The 20716-nt window shown below is 42.1% G+C and overlaps 1 protein-coding gene across 1 annotated transcript; it reads left to right on the top strand.

Moving 5' to 3' along the window:
- The first annotated feature begins 58 nt into the window (after positions 1–58).
- LOC120798125 (rho GTPase-activating protein 20-like) lies at positions 59–20347 on the top strand. Its single transcript, XM_040142180.1, has 16 exons — positions 59–152; positions 5499–5584; positions 8129–8302; positions 8478–8627; positions 9176–9217; positions 9382–9466; positions 9669–9746; positions 10786–10852; positions 11221–11412; positions 11596–11768; positions 11997–12161; positions 12783–12892; positions 13010–13202; positions 14232–14346; positions 14963–15915; positions 18564–20347. The coding sequence occupies exons 1-16, from the start codon at positions 81–83 to the stop codon at positions 19344–19346; spliced, it is 3438 nt and encodes a 1145-aa protein (XP_039998114.1). The 5' UTR covers positions 59–80; the 3' UTR covers positions 19347–20347.
- Positions 20348–20716: the final 369 nt, after the last annotated feature.

Raw genomic sequence — 20716 nt, 5'->3', positions numbered from 1 at the left:
TGTGCTGAGATGGTCTCTGGTTTATCAGCGGGATTCCTGTCTCCCCTGCATCACCTGAGGACAGCTGGACAGTGAGCCGGATGGACAAGATGTCTCCACAACAGCAACAGGACAGCCTGAGCCGAGGCGGTGGACAACAGGAAAACAAACGGGTATGTTTTTAAAAATAACCAGCTTTGTCCCCGGTTTTATGTAATGGACACGTCTGCTTGCAACTGCAAGGGAAAAGGCGCTGATGGAGACGATTTCTTCGTTTATTTCAGGTTTTGTTAACTTGTACCAGTTTGTCTCCAGACCACGCAGTTTGTGTAAGGGATGTTTCTGTCTCTAAGTTTAGTTTGGACATAATGAGCGAATAAAAACACCGTTAACAAATCGTTAAGTGATTTGTAGACTAACTACATATTAATGGCCCCTTGAACGCTCTGAGCGCCACTAAAACACCGAAAAAACAGAACGCGTGTCACCGGAATAAAGTTCCTGTCGCACCAATAACGCACCAGTTATTGGTGATTAATTGCCAGTAATTCAGTTTACTCCATCACCAACACGTGTTATGTCTTATTGGCATCTGTGGCAGCCAACTGGCATTTATAAACCAGTCAGTAAAATGGTTTCTAACACATCACAGTGGAGTTGTAAGCAGGTATATGGAGCTTTTCAGTGTTATTAATGCATAACTCCTCTTAAAGCATCTGCTTTATACCGGTGTATAAACAAATAATGAATGCTTGGTAATATAACATAATTGCACTCCTGTATAACGATATTTCTCCATTACATAGTTAATATAATGCTTTATAACACACTGTAAGGCTTTGTTCATTTGTGTAATCCCATATAATGATAAATGATATATTTTGCTATAATGTGTTATCAAGCATTCATTAACTGCACATACACCAGTTATAATAAACTTAGACAAATGTAAGGCTATTTGCTTGCATCATTATAGTTATAAACCATTAAAGAAGTGTTTATATGCTGCTTATAAATTCTAAATAAGGGGTTTAAAATTAAGTGTTAACAACTGCATTATTAGAATTATTAAACTTTACATGACGTGTGTTACAACAAAAGTACCAGCCTTGTATCCGCTGTAATTAGGTTTTATAATATATTGGCCTAAATGCTTTGACTCTAATACAACTTTCGTAGCCCCTGATTAATCACCACTTAATGGAAACTAATTCAATATTAAGTTCTGAAAAAATACAGATGCATGTTTAGTAAAAACAGGCAGATGTAGTTTACTATTTGATTATCATATTTCTAAATTAATCCTTTGTATGTATGATCATGCATCAAAATCTGAACTATGGGTCAGTGATAGGGTTTTTGGTTTTATAGGTTTCTGCACTGTGACGTAGCTGAGACCATTTCAAAAATTAATCACCAATAAATTTTCAAGAAAAAATGCCCAAATTTCTCTGGTTCCATCTCATCAAATGTGAGGGTTTGCAGCTTTTCTCTCTTTTGTATTGCTGTAAATTGAATGTTTTTGGGCCTTGTATTTTTATATGGATTTGTTGTATCTATTCGATTATTCTTGAAAACAGTCAGCAGATTAATCAGTAATGAAAATAACTTTTAGCCCCAACCTTACTGTACCTCAGCTGCCCTTTGCCAATGTAGGATGTCATACCTTCCATTGGGCATGGTGTCTTGTACATCTGTAGTTAACTTGGCTGTTATGTGACTGACATGACGCGATTGCACGCCAGCTTAGTCTGAGGAAGACATTCAGCTGAAAAGTGTCAGCAAGTTTTTTAGAATAATAATAATATGTTAACGCGCATAGTAGCTTTCTGTGAGTATTTTATTACTTGATAAATTGTTTATCAGTTATTAACTCTGCTCTTTAATGGCTGTAAGAAATCATGGTAATGTCCTGCTTCACAGTGCAGAGGCTATAGTTTCTACTGTGTCCTTGTTTTCATTAATGATTGATTCCACATTTGCTCCAACATCTCATCTGTGCGTTCTGAGTGTCCCTGCTGGCACTGTGACAAGTTCTGTATGTGTAAAAACAGTGATTGCTGGGAATGTGCATTTCCACCTGAAATGAACCCAAGTCCCCTGAGAGTTAATGAAACAGCCCAGAAATCTTTTTCACGCTCGTGAGAATCAGATAGTGTCAGTGCTGAATTCAACATGGCCTGTGTTAGCCTTGTCTTTCTTTTCAATACTGTTTTCCCATTGAAATGTATTTTTAAAGATAGATTTTCCTCTAAACTTGAGTTAGTTGAGGTTTGTTTTCTGCAAACACATGGATTTCAGTGCAAAGTTGTAGTTTCAAATGATCTAAATATGTAACATTTTACAAGCTAAAGAGCCAACTATATATAAATGTTATTTTAATATGGGAAACAGTCTAAATGAATGACTTTCCTCTTGAACTGCTTTGTGTTTGTGACACAGTCCATAATATTAAAGCTGATTTGGTGTTGATCAATAGATGTTTTTCCTGGCAGAAAACCCATATCTGCATTTTAGCTTATGTTAGTGTATTTTTAGGACTGAAAGGTTACATTGTAATGTTGTGGCTGGAGGAATGTTTCACCTCTGTGTGACCCAGCTAAATCAATGATATTACATTGTGAAATTTCAAAAATGTGCGGCTGTGCACGGTGGTTTTTGGATGGAAGGCGATTGATCTTTTCTCTCTGTGGAGATTTAAATTTGTTTTGACTGAAAGTGTTTAAAAGCCTGCAGACAAATCGTTGCTGTGATGGTGGTGGTAGGTCGGTCCACCACTTTGGTGCAGACTCTAATATCTCAGCAACTACTGGATGGATTAACATGAAATGTTGTACAGACATTCATGTTTCCCAGAGGATTACTCCTACTGACTTTGGTGATCCCCTGAGGTTTATCTAGTGCAAAACTAATGACGTTCCCAGAGGCCTAAGCTGTACTTTGTATGGGAAACAAGAGATGGTTTCCTACAGCCTGCAAGGCGAGCGTCACGTGACCGAGCTAGCTCTACCGCTTGCAAGCTACTCTGCTAGCATGTTTACTGCTGACTGACCACTGGTGGCTTTGTGAGCTGTTACAATGTTATTTCACAGACCACACTGACTTTTGGTTTGACAGTGCTTTTTTTAACTGAATGAACTGTACAATTGACACATTTCCGTTTGAATCGATTACTAAACATTTCATTTTTTGTTGGATAGTTACAGTGGAATTGAGGTGTAACCCCTTCATTATTAAATTGGAGTTGATGAAAGTCTTTAGCTGGGGTGACAGACCCAATCATTTAAGGAAAATTCTGGGATAATACAACTAAGTCAATGAAAATCTTTGAAGGGATCCTTTTAAATGAACCTTTGTCAAAACTAAATCCAGGTGGTGGGTTAATTAACAGCTTCACTGCACTCCTGTAATTGACTAATTTTACAGTTTTTTCAACAACAGTTTTGTTACGTGCGTCTTCACTATTTGCTTGCTTCAAGTAGACTAGCTAGCAAGGCTACTGAAAAGTAGCCTACTGACGCCTTCCGCAGTGTCCTTCGCGCATGTGACCCTCGCCTTGCACGTTGTAGCGGTCCGTCAGAAGGTTCCCACTTTGTATTTAGTGCTAAATAGCAAATGTTAAAATGCTAACAAGCTAAACTCAGATCGTGAAAATTGTAAACATTATACCTGCTTAGCATGCTGATGTTAGCATTAAGCTAAAAGCACTGCTGTGCTTCACTACAGCCTCAACGAGCTGCTAGCATGGCTGTAAACTCTTGGTTTTATTATTGTGAAAGCAATTTTTCTATAAGAATCATCAACATGGTTTTAACACACTTCTGTAAATTAATGGCACTAGATAAGGTGGCAAACCATATGAAATCTTTAAATTGATAAAAACACTCTGCAATTTTACATTGGGTCATCCTGCTTGAAGCAGTTAATTTCTTTCAAGTAGAACAGAGTCAGACTGAGTCTGTTTTTACCAAAATGATTGAACTGAACTCTGGCATGTCCTGGAGTCACCATGGTTACAGTGGTACCTGCAAACTGCCATTAATTATAACATTTCAAGGTAGACAGCTGCAGTAAGATAGATAGACAGTTTACTGTACTCAGGATTGTTCACATTAGGCTACAGTCTGGATGATAAAGATCCAGAGAATTGAATCTTCCTCCTCATTAAGAGTTCAATCATGAAACTAAAACCATGTCCTTCTCTCTACAAGAACATCTTAGAACTTAGACCAAGAAAAACCACACTGAGCACAAAACTATTAGGTGACCGAGAGAATCTGACAAACAATGAAAGAACTGTGCTTATGTAATAGTTGTTTGTCACGCTGCTTCACACTCACAAATCCCTCTACAATTAGATTAAATGAAACTTTAATTATCCTCGTGGGGAAACTAGGATAATAGGATCCAGCAAAGAAGAATAGGATCTGAATATGTCTGCAAGCAGCAGGTGGTTGGGTGCAGAACAGTGAGAGCAGTGGATTAAATCGATGTTGAAGTGACACATTTTGTCTAGTCTTACAGCGTTTTTCAACTGTAGTGACTTGTTTATGATTTTGGATTGAAAAAACATTATGTATTGATGAATATGTGAGCACTGTCGCACTACAAATATGCGAAAAAACCAGTGTTGTCACTTTTACTGAGTAGCTGAAGCGTGAGAGAGGTCAGGTGTGTCATGGCAGAGACAGATAGAGGTTGCTGAGTACTGCAGGTGGTAGAGACTGTAAAGTGTTGTCACCCTAGCTACTCTTCATGCTCCGACATTCCTCCGTGGTTAAATTCTCCTGTTTCAATCTGCCCTTCTTATCGTTTTGGAGGCCACAGTCGGTCCCAGTGCTGTGACGAATCTCCTGGACATTGGCATGATTATGTAACAAATGAGTAGTGTGTAAACATGATGTAAACATGGAGTAAATTACTGGTGGGATTTGAGATTTTTTTAGCTTTGCAGAGTAGTGAGGTCAAGCGTGACATTTTTGAATTAGTAGATAGAAGTAAATGGTGTCTTCAAGATTATTTTTTTACGACTGTTTCATGTGTTATTAGACTAATGGGAAAGATGAGAGAGGAAAAAGGTTCTAGTTTGCAACACTTAACATTTTGTAGACACTTCTCAAATAGATACTTGGTCTTTTTTGATGGCAGACTACCTCACAATTGTTCCTCCCACAGAACTTTGTCCCTCTGGCTCTCTTTATTTTGTTGCGTAAAGTGAGTGAACTTCTACGGTAAAGTAGCTTCAACTGACTAAAAATGTTAAAGTGATGTAGAGCTAAATAATGATCAAAAAAAAAAAAAAAAAAGTGTGATTTTCAGAAAAGGTTCTGATGATTTATCCTGTAGCATGAATATCGGTCCTAAGAAATATGTAAAAATTCTTTCCCACGAAGAGATGATGTGTAAAGTGTGTTTAGGTGACTTTTTCATACAGTATACAGTACATTAATGCTATATGTTAATAATGCAGTGGTCAGAATGTATTTTGATTTGGATCAACTTTGTTTTGTCTTTCTTAGCGCATGAAGTCTCAGAGTTATCGGCGTCAGTCTGCCCCGTCGCTGGTCATCACCAAGGCTCTCACCAGGTCCAAGACTCTCTCCAGGTACTAGTTTTTGTTCTGGCTTGGTTTGTATTCACACTGGCCTTTATATAGACAGAGCAGGAGGAGTAAACATAACAGCAACCCTAGGGACAAGTTCTGTACATGATCATTATGCAGACAGTAAGGAGTGAACCCTCGAAAAGTCTTAAATCTGGGAGGATTCTGGCTTTGACTATGAAAGTGACAATAATCTTATTAAATGCAAGGTTCTTGGAACAGGAAGTCGCATTTTCCTGAAGCCATATCCGTTGTCTTTATGTCGTAAGTTTACCAGCAGGTGTGAGTAGATGTTCAGTGTCACAACACAACTCAACAGGGTGAGTAGAGGAGTTAAAACATCCTCAGAAACAGTCCGACCTCGTGCAGTTCTCTTCCACTGAGGTCACTGAGGTCAGGCCACACTGACAAACCCCTAAAGCCACACTCTCACTCACATGCCTCAGGCACAACTGAGTGGGGCGTTGAATCCATTCGGATGGATAATCCTTCTGTAACCAGACTAATCAGTGGATCAGGTGGCTATTAATAGTCTCTGTCTTTGAACATATGCACTGGGAAAGTGAAGAAGAAAATAACCTCATTAAAAAGCTCCTACAGAGGTGGGGCACACCCGACTGAACAACACTCATCAGCCACAACCCCTGCTCTCAAGGACCGAGAGTGTTTTATGACATAACACTCTCCCCCCAAGTGAGGATATGGCTACTACGGCAGAGAAGACAGCTAAAGCAATATGCCAGTGACGTGAAATCACTTCTCTAATAATTTGTCTCCAACTTTTGTTTTCTTTCTCAGACCATAACTAGCTGTGCTCAGTCAGGATGCAGAAAAGGACTTCTTTACACCTTGTTAGCTACTTTTCAGTGTTTTAGCATATGAAACACACAGGTCCGTAAGATTCCTATTCAGATTTTGCCTGAGAAAAGCATCAGCTTAAAGGGGCAAGTACTATTTTGCTTGTGACTTTGGATTTGACTCTATGAAAACCTGCAGGTTCCCTGACCTCATACTGCACTCAACTCTCGACTTAATCACCGACGACTTATAAGTACATAACACAGTTTACATAATGAAGAGTACATGACTGACTTTGATGTCCCATCAGTCTCTGTTGAATCCAGAACACAAGTCAAATGTGGATCATGCAAACTCAATGTACATATATGTCAGTATTGGGAAGATATTTAGTATTTGGTAATGAAAGATGCCAGGGAGGGAGAGAGACGGAGATCTGAAGTGAATAATCTAATAAATGAGGCCCTGGCCACCCAACAGGAGCAGAGGATGACTAAGTCTTCCTATTTACACTGGGACTTCACCACCAAACATGCCTTCAGATAAACTAACACTGGAAACCTCAACAACAAATCCTTGCGCGATAGAAAGGCTTGGACCAACGAGTTAGCTGCCGATTAGCATTACCAGTAAGTCACGCTGATGCAGAAGCAGGTTGCTGTGTTACACAAGAAGAGTTCCGACGTCCTTTGAGACAGTAAAAGCAGCAGCACAGGTCTTATCGGAGCGTTTTGATTTTGAGACAAGTCTAAATTACAGTATAGGGATTTGGAAGAGGACTGGTAGAAGTTGGAAAGCGGGAGGGTGTGTGTCACTGAGACACTGAATCCTGTATGTTCCCCCCTCCAACTGCTAGTTTCTCCCTAACTGCCCATCCTCCCTGAAGTTAAAAAACACAGTATGACAGTAAAACTTGAGACAAAATTAGACATTTACAAAAAGCGCCGGTGGCTGTCTTACAGATTGCTGTGGCTATTAAAGGTTTTGATAGTGGCAGAAACACAGGACTGCTTAAATCTTGTGCTTTTGATCTTGCGTTGCAATACTGTATCCCTGTGGCTCAACTCAAACATCTGGTACTTGAAGTGAGTTCGTCCTTTAAAATGCTGTGTATCTTGTTTAAAGTTAGGTTGGTGTAAAGCTTTTCTGTTGACGTTTGCTGAACACACAGATCAACCCGAAGTTAAGACACCATGTCGTACCATCTAGTGAAAAACAAAAACATAATGACTCATTCTAAACTGAAATTCTGCACAGTGAATATCAGATTATTATCAACCCCTCAGTTCCTAGATTTGACATATTTTGACTCTTTCACCATCAGGCACATGGCACATCAGACCAACATACTTTCATTAATCACCATATCTTTTGGGGCTTTTTTTCCACTTCTGTTCTAAAGTGAAAACTTGATGGGAAAATCATCTCAAACTTCTCAGTAAAACCCAAAGAGAAAACACTTTGGCTGCAAGAAAATGAATCTTTTTGTAACAAGAAGTAAAAGGGTTTATGGGAACTGTGGTCGGAGAGAGAGATTCCCTGTGGTCTCGTGTTACCAAGGCGTGTCAGTTAATTTGAAAATGCCTAAACAAGTTGCACATTGAATCTTTAAGACTGTTTTTGATCTGCTGGACTTACACATCATGGATGTTAGGAAAGATCTGTTTGATCTTTGTACTTTAACTTAAAAAGAAATGGAATATGTTGGTGCTTTTGCTCCCTGATGTGGCCCCTGTGTTGGTATTTCAGAGAGAGCTTCCTGATTCCTGTGTGTCCAGAGACCTGCCCACTGGTCCAGTCCTTCCTCACCGGCTCCGACAGGTCGTTTCTTCTCCACGGACATGCTCAGCTGAAGACGGGGATGCAGACTCAAGACAGAAACCTCTTCCTGTTCAATGACATCCTGGTTATCGCCAAAGCCAAGTGAGCACAAGTGTGTGTGTTGTATTTTGTGGAACTGTTTAAGAACAGTTTGGCTGCTCCTCGTTTCCCTCACTGCTTAATTAGGTTAATAACTAGGTCTAAGGTTAAAATTAGAGCGTGTGTGTGTGTGGGTGGGCGTTCGCACTGGTCCACATGTCTCTGTCTGCGTTCCCAGGTCAGCCAACCACTTCAAGCAGAAGGCCCAGGTGCGTGTGTGCGAGATGTGGACGGCGGGCTGCATGGACGAAGTGTGTGAGGGAAGCACCAGCCCGGAGAGGAGCTTCGTCATGGGCTGGCCCACCTGCAATTGTGTCGCTACGTTTAGGTGACACACACACACACACACACACACACACACGTTAATACTTTAGACCAGTCCAGAGTTGTCATGATTCATGTTGCTATAAATCTGCAAAGATGCAGAAACATTCACACACTTGTGGAATGTGCTGAGTGTATAAACACAGATTAATACCTGTGCATGTTCACGCAAAACATATCCAGCCTTTCTGATGAGTATAATGCCATTTTAGTGATTTGGTCTGATACCACAGTGTTCAGAAGGTCTTAACCTGGGCTCATTCAGATGACACATTTTAGTGGGATTCCAAGTTAAAAGTCAAACCCAAACATCAGGTTTCTGTAAACGTTCCTGTCCACGCCGCCTTACGTCAGAGGCTGTAAAATGTGTTTATGTTTCAATAGTAAATATGTTGGTGAGGCTGTAAACTCGACCTTAAAAACCAAGCACACAGAAAACAGACAGGGTGAGGTGTAAACACCTGCCCGGTTTAAAATCCGACTGATTGTCAGGAAAAGTGTCCTGCATGACGTGCGATACCTTTTGACCTTGCTACTTCATGTTCCCCTCAGCTCAGCAGAGCAGAAAGAGAGATGGCTCTCCCTTCTCAAAAGGTAAACTCTGCCCTCACACATCAGCATGAAGTATGCACATTTTGTTGCACTTGTGTGTGTGTGTGTGTGTGTGTGTGTGTGTGTCTGTGTGTGTATCTGTGTGTGTGAGAGAGACAGACAGGAAAATCTGACCCCTTGGTGTTTCCTCTTTGCTTTCTCTGCAGTCGGATAAAAGAAGAGAAAGAGAAGGAGGAACCTAAAACTATTCCTCTGAGAGTGTACGGGAAGGGAATCAATACTTTTGCTGTTGTAAGTTTGAGTTGCCTACGCCTTTTTTGTGTGTGTGTGTGTGTGTGTGTCTGTCATTTTACCATTATGGAGATTTTATATACAAACCCCTTTCTGCCCACTTGAGCAGCCTGTGAGGCGACGTTACAGTGTCTGATGTCCCGTTGATCCTGTATTCGAATATCTCCTTTGTGCGTTGTCTCCCCCCTGCTCCCCTCAATAGACCAAGACGCTCCCCGTCAGCAACTCGGATTCGACCAATGAGGTGATCCGCCTGGCTCTGCAGCAGTTCAGCGTCATAGTGAGTAAAAAAGAATAATGAAGGAAAAGGAGTTTTTTTTTTTTTTTTCAAAAGAATGTATATAAATATATCTATAGAGCTGATACAATTAGTCAATGAATCCATTATTTGACTGATAGAAAATTAATCGCTTTTGAAAATTGATTATGAAATTTCTGACACTAAAATGCCAAAACATTCTGTTTCCATCTTTTATAGTGTGAGAATTTGTTCCTTTTCTATGTTTTATATCATTGTAACCTGAATATCTTTAGGGTTTGTACTGTTGGTCAGACAAAACATGACATCCCAAGGTGCACCTTGGACTGTGATGGGCATTTTTCACAATATTCTGAGATTTTATGGACTGAACAGTTACTAGATTAATCAAAAAAATAACGGGCAGAATAAATGATAATGAAAAAGAATCATTAGTTGCTCCCCTACATTCTTTACATCATAGTTTAAATATGATGAAGGTTGGACAAAACAAACAGTTTGAAAACAAGCCCTTGGCTCTCGTCGCTGTTTTTTTGGAAACATTATAGATCAGCAAAAAAAAAAAAAGGTTAATCCATAATTGAAGTAATCACTACTTGTAACCTTAAAGAGCAGAATAACACTGTCCGGCGGAAAAACTTTTTTTTTTAAAGTAGCCAACAGACTAATTGATGTTATCTGTAGCTGGAAAATGTAGACTGACAAAAAAAATGTGTGCAAAAAAAAAATGTTTCTTGGAAGCTGTTAAATATCAGTGTTATTCATAACTTGTGTTAGTCGTTTAAGCCTTTAGGTGTTTGTGTAGTTTCAGATTTCTTAGTGCAAGATGTTTTCACAGAAGCCTTGTAGTCTTGTGTCAGCTTAGTTGCACAAGTTCCATGTGATGTAAACAGACAGCATGTGAAAACTGAAAGTGAATACTAGTCATTGTCACATCTCGGCGGCCTAAAACGTTTCTCTCTGCTCTGCCCGATGTGTTCTTTAAGGCGTCTTGTCCTCGGAGGCCTTGGAGTGTTCTGTGTCTTGTGTTCCCGACTGTCTTTGTCTCTGTTTTGCTCAGGGAAATGTGAAAGACTTCCAGTTGTGGGTCATCTCCAAGAGGGACAACGCCCCCTATCCTCTAATAGGTCAGTGCGTGAGGTCAATATATCATCACATCGCGTTGTAGTCCTCAAGTTATTGCTCATGTGTCAGATTTTGTTTCCTGGAAAAGCTGAGTCTGTTTCTTCACCTCAGCACACTTACCCCCCCCCTCCCGCGTCACAATGTCTGCTGGGCCTAAAGCTCAGAGCACAGGGGTGAGATGTTTTTTTTTTAGAAACACTAGTACCATTCACTTCCAGAAAAGAGTGTGATCTGTTTTGCGTGGTCTAGCTCCTGGCAGCGAGGGGTCAGAGTACTCGGATCGATGATGCGACGGCGGTGGGGTTGTTTTTATATAGACACTCTGTCGAGCCTCCGGGGATCGATACCGTCTCCCCCTTCTTTGTCTCAGGTCATGAGTTTCCCTTCAGTATCCAGATGAGTCATGCGAGACACACCGTGTCTCAGGGAGGCAGGGACGCTGCTGCAACGCCTGGGGACAGAGAGAAGGCCAGGCAGGCGGAGCAGCTGCAGGTGTACAAGCAGTGCCACTTCATCTTGAAGCCACGGCCCATCGGAACGCTGCAACAGCACGTGTCTGCAGGTGAGACCATCCACCGCGTCAATTCGTACATTCTAACGGTATAAAACTGTGCATCAAGCTTTCCTCTGTTTTGTGTAAATAAAAGTGTTGTTATTATCTTTAAAAGATTCTTTTTTTTTTTTAGAAAGAGAAGATTGAGCGTTTATTCTCACACATTCTGGGATACCGTGTTTGTCTTTCCAGACTTGTCTCAGAAGCCCTTTAAAAGGAGGCGTTCCCTCATCACCTGGGCCTTCTGGCGAGGCTCCTCCTCTCACCTGAATGAGCTGTCCCTCGCTGGCGCGTCCCGCGGCTGCCTCTTCGGCCAGCCACTCAGCTCTGTTTGCGTAGAGGAGGCTCTGCCAAAGGCGGTCATGGTGAGTGCGTACACTGATGTGGTGGTGACTGTGCTAAGCCGCCTATTTTTGTGTGAAAGCGACTACACAGCGTTTCGGAGTCTTTCTTTTGTAAAGACCTCGGTCTGTCTGACAACAGTTGTGTCGTTGGCTACATCAGAAGCCGCCTTCTTTCTCTCTCTGTGCGTTCTAGTGCTAAGGAAACAGGTCGGAACACTATCCCTCACGTTCTCTCTGCTCCTTCACCAGGACATGTTGGCGTTTCTGTACCACGAGGGTTCATGGACACGGGGGATCTTTCGTCGGCCGGCGGGGGCCCGGGCGGTCCGGGAGCTGCGGGACTCTCTGGATGCCGGGGAGATTCGACTTCCTCTGACACGCGACCACGTCTTTATCATAGCTGGTGTCTTTAAGGTATGAGGATGTGTGTGTAGATGTGCATATTTGTGAAACATCAAAACTGGAAAAATAATCCCCCCTATTTAAAATATTACTTAATATGACGTGTTTAAATACACATGAACAACACTGTGTAAGATTTTAGTCATACTTGTTTAACTTGAGAACTATTCTTGCTTGTGTGTTGTGTTAGTGTATATGCATCATCACCTTTGTTACCACATCTGTAAGCACAAAATTAATCTGCTTCCATCCTACTCAGCCTCAGTGGAACTATGCAGCTACGTTGCAGGACAAGCTGTTCACATCAGAGGAGCCTGGATTGTTAATGTAATCTGGATTATAACCTCTTATTATCTGGGGGGATAACACACAGAGCTCTTGTGCATGAGTGTTTAAACGATGTCACGTCTTTATACAGAGAAGAGATTACTCATTTGTTACATGGTCTCAGTCAATGCAAGTGAACATCCATTACACTCACTTATACTTACACCAGGCTGGTGGTTTCAGGCACAAAGTGGAGAAATCAACCACGACTGGCAGGATAGTTTTTATTCTGAATGATCAATTTTCAAACAGGGATCATCTTAGAGAAAACACAGTCCTGATTTGCTGCGGTGTGCGTGTCGGCAGGATTTCTTGCGCAGCATCCCAGGCAGCTTGCTGTGTTGTGAGCTGCATGAAGAATGGATGGATGTTCTGGAGGAAGAGGAGGAGGAAGAACAGGTGCAGGAAATACAGAGGTAACACACACATGCTCTGTACTGTTACTCTGTCTTATGTTATTTTAACTACTGGAGGGTGTCCATGTAGGAACATGACATGTTTACCAGAAGCTTTTTCATTTTCACTTTCGGCAGGATGATTTGTCGGTTGCCCAAAGAAAACACCCTGCTGCTGCGCTACCTGTTGGCCGTACTGCGCGGTATCCAGGGAAACGCCCACGAGAACCAAATGACGAGTTTCAACTTATCAGTGTGCATTGCTCCCAGCATGCTTTGGCCTCCCGGAGCGCCTTGTAGCCCTGAGGTGGAGGGAGAAGGAACTAAGAAGGTACGACGTTGTGCCCGGAGCTCCTTATCTCACCAAGATGTGGTGAACTACACCATACTGAGTTACAGATGGAGAGCAAACAAATGCGAGAGTGGTTTGAGAATTGTAAAGGACATTTTGATACGTTTTTCCAATGAGGAAACTGCAAAACTGTTAGAGCCACCTTAAAGCCCTAAAGTGGAACCAGTGTTTTAGGTGGAATATGACTAATCCACTCCGGAATTTGACCCAGACATAGATAGAGTTGGCTGCTCCTGCTTGACTGACTTTGACAGTCGTGATCATTACGTTGCAACACAGTTAAATAAACCTGTCTCAGCCATCCCGCGGCTCAGAAACAAAGGGAAGTTTGTTAGCTTTGTCTGCAGGCCACACAAAACTGCTCCCGAGAAACAATAGTGAAGTAAATGCCCACTTCACCTCCTGAACCTGCCACCTCTGCTGGCCTGAGATCAGGGCAACCTCCTCTACTCCATACTTTGTAATTGAATTCTCAGAAAATGAGAGCCTTTGAGAAGAACCATGTCATCCTCTAGTTCATATCGGAAGCCACAAAAAAACTGTCAGTATACAGGTGTGTGTTATTCACACAAACGCTGAGCTCCCTAACCTGTCAACTGAATGTTATTTTTGGGATAAGATCTTTATTTGTTAATTCCTGTTAATCAGTGCATTGTATCACCTCTAAACCACATCAAGCTTTTCTCATAGGAATGTCTTCAATCAGCTTTATAGAAAGGGTCAAAGGTCTAATTTTAGCAGAGTTTGCTCTGTTCCCATCCACATCTCAAAAAGTCAAACTCTGGACATGTTGTCCTGTAAAAGTAGTTTGTTGCACAAAGTATGAAGCATTGTAACACAAGTAGCTGCTCAGGAATGATGCCCTGTGAATGTTGAAATTAGGAATTAGATATAAAGTGCTTCCAACCAGCCATGAAAACTTACACACACTTAGAAATGCTAAAAGAATAGTTACACTGTTGATATATTTCATCAGTCTTTCTCTGATCTTCTTCTCGTCTGCTGCAGGTTTGTGAGCTGGTGAAGTTTATGATTGAACACTGTCAGCAGATTCTAGGAGAGGATCCCACCTCTCTGTTTGGAGGGCCGCCGCAAAGACTCAACACTGAACAGACAGGATCAGGTACAGAAACAGTGAAAGTAGGTTTGTCAGCGTCTACACACGTCTTTAACTACGGATGGATCAAACCTTCATGTAATCAAAATGTCCTGCACAACCTGCATTTATTTTGAATCCTCTTTATGGACACTGTTATTTAATGACCTTTGTAACCATTGTTATAAAATCATTGAACTGTAATGCTGGGTTATAATGCGTTCTAATCAGTTTTCTCAAAGTATGGATAAGAATGAAAGACATTCAAATATAACATAGTAGCATTGTTTACAAATCAATAGTGTTTGATGTAAAGTGCATGATTTGTAAAAATGGGAGGAAACCACTTAAGGAAGTTACAGTACTAAAAATATTTTAATTTTTTAAACAGGTAGGGAAAGATGGCATTTCGATCTAAAAAATTAGAAAAGAATATCTGTTTGGCATAATTTTTATGTCCTGGTTTCGAAGTTTACGATTACATTTCCCAGAAAATTGGCAGAAAATTCATCACACAGTATTTACTGATCTTGCTTTCTAGGTCCTGGGCTATGAAAGCTGTTTCCCACTGTCTTCCTATATCTGTCTCCTTTGTCATTTTTCTCTTCTGCATCAACCTTGTGTCCTTTCTCTGGACCGTTAGACTCCTGGATGTATCCTCTGACTGACTCATCCTATGACAGTCTGGAGAACGAGTTAGACAACAGCAGTGGTGAGTCACCCGCTTTCAGCAGCAGAAGTCACATTCAATCCAAACCACTTCGGGGCAGTCTGGACTCCATCCTCACATTTAGCGACTTCGACCAAGACACAGACCCAGATATACACCAAACCCAAACCAAAAGTCTGCATGGTCAGAAGTTAAACCCACTGGGGAGAACCAGAGGCTGGAGACAGGACCCAGACCTCCCCAGCCAGGATGCACCAACCATGGACACCTCCTCCACCCTGGACTCCCTGTCCCTGGAGGGGCAGCATAGACAGAGGCGGCGCTCGGAGCCGGCCATAGCATACGTGGCCAAGTTTCGGCCATGTGTTTCAGGAAGCACTGATGGTCTCACTGGTGAGGATGAGGAGGGTGAAGAAGAGCTTTCCAAGAAGCTTAGCAGCCACACACTTGCTCACACACACTCCAGAGGTCAGCCCAGGAGCAGAGGAGGCGAGTCCAGGTTAAAAATGCCTGGTAGGACATCAGCAGCTCTGGGAGAAAGCTCCTCCAGCCTCTCCTCCAACCCCACTTCCCCTGCAGCAACACGCTCCTCCCTGGACTCCCTTGACTCCCTAAGCAGTGACCACACTTGGGCGACCAGACGGGGGCTTGACCCAACCAAGACACACCTGCCCTCAAGCAGTACTTCCGGATCACTTTCCACCTCTGTCCCATCTACACCATTCACCACGAGCTGTGCTCTGACCGCCAGTGGATCTCCAGACTTGAGGACAAGTCCACAAGGCTCCCCATCCAAAGAACCACTCAACTGGGGGACTTTAAAAGGCTGCAGGGGCCTCCACCCAAACTCTTGGCTGAGGAAAGACCGAAGACTGTCACTAACCCAACAAGACCACTTAGAGAAAGAGGAGGAGGACAAGACTGGGGTAAGTAAAGTACTAACTTCATCTTATTAAGATTGGAGAATATATACTATTTACATCAAATATAGCTGTAAAAATGTTATTGCACAGATTTCGAGTGTAATAACTGGTTATTCTTTGACTTATTAATCAAGGAAAATGCCAAACATCCCTGAATCTAACGTAAATGTAATATCTTTATATATGGACAGTTGGTTGGCCAAAAAGACAAAATGGAGACACCGTCTTAGGCTCTGGTAAAGTCATGGGCACTTTTCACCATTTAATAGACTAAATGATTAAGTGACAGATTAATTGATGAAATGGACTTTATGGTGAATTTACTAATGATTCAGCGTTTTCAACTGTGTCTCATGGTCTTCAATCAGTAAATGGAGCTGACCTTAAAGTGTGTGACAGTATCCTCTGTGTTGGATTTGAGAATGGTCTCTGAAAGTTTGACTCGTTCTTTGACCACCTCCAAGTGGATGCTGTGATGGTTTTCGGCTGATGTGTTAAGAGCTGACTCCCTGTAACTTAAAAAATCTAGGTAGATGTTCTGAAAGCCCAGCCACACAAAGGAATCCCACTGGGGTGCCTCTTCTGGTTCCTGTTGGCTCAGAGTGCCCCCCTGCCATGCTGCAGCTCCTTCTCTAAAAGTGGTGGTTACAGTTTAAATTGATCTCGGGTTGATTTCCGTTAAACTGTGGGCTCTTTATCCTCCCATCACACTTCATGTGAACGCAGGTATCTACAAACAGCCGCTTAATGCCCTCTTCCTGCTCACTAGTTATCCTGATCTGTGGGTCGCTGTCGGAACAGTGCAGTTTAGTGAATGTCTCATACCGATATTGTGGGGATTGTTTTCTACGCAGTCAAAATATTCCACGTACAGGTTAGCTACAGTGGGGGAGATGGGTGAGCCCGTAGTTGTGCCTGGTTGTCTTTCAAGCCAGGGTCTCATGTTAGCTGCCGTCTATTGACCACTGAAAATACCAGTCTAAGCAAGGGGACACTTCCCTTTGATGTTCTGGATGAAATCCCCACTTTTTTTAATAATGGTGCTCAGTGCATCCCACCAAGGGCCAAATGACATTGGCAAGGAACTTAGCTGACTGACAATTAATGTTACCAATGCTGGAGACCATAAGTCTAATTGGCATTTCTGTTTTGTGGTAGCCCATAAAACTTTGGCATGTTTTCTGTTTTCAGGTACTTTTCTTTCAGAGGTTATAAGAGATAATTGCTTTCTCCTTCCACTCTTTTTAAGATAGATACAAGCTTGAATTTGTATTCCATTGTTGGCCTGACTTACGTTTAACAGGTGTTGGTATCATTTGGAAGCATTTATGCTTTGATTTCATCAACACAGTTATCCAACACATTTACAACCATTATCTTTCCCCCTTACCACTAGCAAGATGTTGAAGTTGTCCTTGTTAAGCTCTTTTTGCCAGAAGAACAGGAAGCCCTAATGAAACTTTGAAAGGACACTTCACCATCCTGCTCGCGGACAGAGAGCAGGTTATGGGTGTAATGAATATTGTGAATGAAAACTAATGGTCAAATGCTTCTGAGTAACAACACCCATATTACACTTAAGTTGGATGCAATAGGTAAGGTAGTAGCCATCCTAAAAGAGTGGAAAGAGAAAGAAGTATCTCCTTTGACACAAAGCTGTACCTGACAGCAGAAGACGTGCTTAAGTTTTATGGACTGCCAGAAGGTGCATCGCTACCAGTCAGCTAAATGTCTTGCCAGTGTCTCTGGGCCCTTGGTGGCATGCACAGACATCATTATAAGAAGAGTGGAGCTCATGTCAAGAAGATTAAGGACTTGCAAGTGGTCCCCTCACAGAGGCTGGTATCCCAAATGTCAGTGGACTGTTTACTAGCATCCCCACTGAGGCAGCAGTTATGGTCATTAGGCAGAGGCTAAAACAAAACTTTGGTTAGAAAGACTTAAACGTTGACTAGATAATCCAACTAGTAGTGCACAAGAACAGGTAAACTGCCATTCCTGGACCCCTGCCTGTGATGTGTTAGAAGGATAAAGACTGCAGCGTAGGGAGATCCCACCCATACACATTAACACCTCACATTCAACTGCAACCACCACTCACAACACAAGATCAGTGGTAAGCACACCATATAGTCTGTGAAGAGGTGCAGTACACCCAAGGGTACTCTGAGCCAACAGCTATAAACAATGGGTGATTAAGGTCCAAACCTGGCTTAAAACAACAGGTCCATCAGGAGCATCCCAGTGGGATTGGACTAAGCTTTCAGAACATAGAGCAAGAATTTTGGTCACAAGGAGTCAACACCTTAAGATCTCCACTGGCAGCCCAAATCAAGGACCACCCAGTGAGGAAGACTGGAGTAGTGAAGACCAGATCAAAGCTGGCCAAGGCAATGATGGAAAAGAAGTCAGGTCATCAATCATGACCCAGTCAACACCATGGTCAGGCGGCTCCCTGATCATACTTGAACCAGGATGGGGGTATGAGCTCCCCCAAAATATAACCATTTGAGCTAATCTTACAGAAAGTTACCCAGGCCAAGCTCCATTTAACACCATGAGATGGAGCTGACTAAGTGGATCTTTGAGCTTATATTCTCCCCCATATGTTGTTCTCAAATGGTCAACATGCCGTATGTGTCTACAAACAGGGGGGACCCACTGATAAGTTGCTCACACTTGGGAAATTCGTCCCAGAGAAAGGAAGGGGAGGAGGAACCCAACAAAAGCCCAAAATATCCTGCAGAGCCACAAAAGATGCAGGAGGAGGGGGCCATGTGAGGGGGAAGCCTGGCCATGAGCCCCGACATTTTGTAAAGGACTTATCCAGCCCCCCATCTCACCACCGCTCTACGGGGAGCCTCCAGTTCCCCAAATCACCCTGGTTCCATTCCTCAGACTCCCCGCTAACAGTTAGGCAGCTCAGCAACAGCCACACCAATACTACAGGTGACATCACCAACCGGAGGCATGCAGCAGAAAGTGAACTGAATGAGCTGAAGCAGCCATCGCCGTCTTTCTTTTACAAGCAGCGAGGGCCTTCTCTGTCCCTGTTCAAGCGACACATGTCTCACTCTGTAGAGGAGGAGTGTAATGCCAGGCTCTATCAGCGCCGAGGGTCAGAACCTGGACGGCAGGTTGTGGACCGAGCCTCCACCCTCACCCGGGCGAGGCTGCCCAGCGACCCAGGACTAAAGGTGTCCGAGGCGGATTCACAGGGAGAGACATTGGAGGCCCGCTTCCGCCTCTCCCCCTATGCCACCAAAGCAGTGAAGGACTACTTCTCCTCGCATCCACAGAGTAACCCCCAGAGCAGCCAGGAGGTGGCGCTCGCGCTGATGGAGAGTCACAGGGAATGGCTGAAGAGATGCAGCGATCCCACAGCTGAGCCTGATTTTGACCAGCTTCTGTTTGCTGAAGAATCCTTTGTCTGATCAGAACTGTAACTTGGAGTGAAATTAGAAAAGAAGAATTTAAGTATTGCAGCTCTCAAAATACCCAGCTTTGACATTTCCTAGTTTCATTAAAATCCAGAGTTGATAGGTTTTTAAAAAACTGAGTAAACAGTAGTTAATCTCCTATATACCATCATAAAAGGACAGCTGGTTGGTGTTTCATTACACCTCAAAACACATTGGCCTTTAACTTGTAGGGTTAAAGACCTTGAATAATCTGAAACCATGCAGTACATAATGGTATGTGTTTAACCTCAGTCTGTAACAGAACTAGTTTCATGCAAGACTGGGTACATTATTTAAATACAACATTTTAAACTTTGCCTAGAGCTTTTTTTCCCATTAAAGGAATGTGACTGATATTTGCTGGATTTACACATGCAGAAAGAATCCATGTGGTGATATGCTTATTACAGTCCAAACAGACGGATTGATTCGATATCAAATGCATAATGAAACTAAGTTGTATCTGATCTTGAACCATGGGTTTTGTTTTAGGACACTCACTTGTGGTTTTTTTTTTTTTTTTATAAAGTATATCAGGCCAAAGTTAAAACCTGCCAATTTAAAAACTACCTGTTGTTGCCTTCTTTAAACATGAACAAGTAGAATTTCAGTCATTAATGACTGGTCGTTGGATTGGACAATCGCTAACTTGAGCTCTAAAAAACTGGATTTTTTTGCCCTCAGAGCATTCAAGTATGAGCAACATAGAAAGCATGTTCGTACATAATTATTTTTCACGTTATTCTTATCTTCTTTAATCTTAAAATATGATTAAAGATTGTGTTCAGTGTTAACATTGATACTTCCATTATTAAATAAGACATAAACCTGAGTCTTGTTAAAAGCAGGCACTTATTAGAGCCAAACACCACCCCACACAACTTTCACGCTATATGATCATCATACATGCAGCTTTCCCACATTGGCAGTGGATTTAAATATTAAAGCACAATAGTTGCATATGAACATAATTAATAGGATACGTTACAGGGTATAAGTAGAAATTTTTAATCACTTGTAATGTGACCACACTGTGACCACGCATAGAACTGTACTTTGCTTTTACTTACAGCTTACGTATATAATAGCTCCAAGAATCATGAATATGTTACAAATTGAGTTTTTCTAGATTAAGTTTGTGTGATTATTCAGTCCTTACACTTTTAATAGAAATTCTTAAAAACTGCTTTTATTGTGACGTCTCTACTGATGTTTGTGTTGCTTTTTGCCAACCGTAGTGTTAATCCAGTTCAACAGTACCTCGGTATCATTATTAAACTGACTGATGTAGATGCCACTGAAGAAATCTGCTGGCTGCAGTGAGTATTTGCTCTTTAAATGTG

Source organism: Xiphias gladius, chromosome 13, assembly GCF_016859285.1.
Source record: "Xiphias gladius isolate SHS-SW01 ecotype Sanya breed wild chromosome 13, ASM1685928v1, whole genome shotgun sequence".
In the NCBI taxonomy this organism is placed as follows: domain Eukaryota; kingdom Metazoa; phylum Chordata; class Actinopteri; order Istiophoriformes; family Xiphiidae; genus Xiphias; species Xiphias gladius.
Note: the sequence above shows the minus strand (reverse complement) of the source record. Positions and strands in the feature narration are given on the sequence as shown.

Coding starts and splice junctions, on each gene's coding strand:
- LOC120798125 (XM_040142180.1), top strand. CDS start 81: ATGGACAAGATGTCTCCACAACAGCAACAGGACAGCCTGAGCCGAGGC. Junction 9,218..9,381: donor TGGCTCTCCCTTCTCAAAAG/GTAAACTCTGCC, acceptor CTTTCTCTGCAG/TCGGATAAAAGAAGAGAAAG. Junction 15,916..18,563: donor AGGAGGAGGACAAGACTGGG/GTAAGTAAAGTA, acceptor GTCTACAAACAG/GGGGGACCCACTGATAAGTT.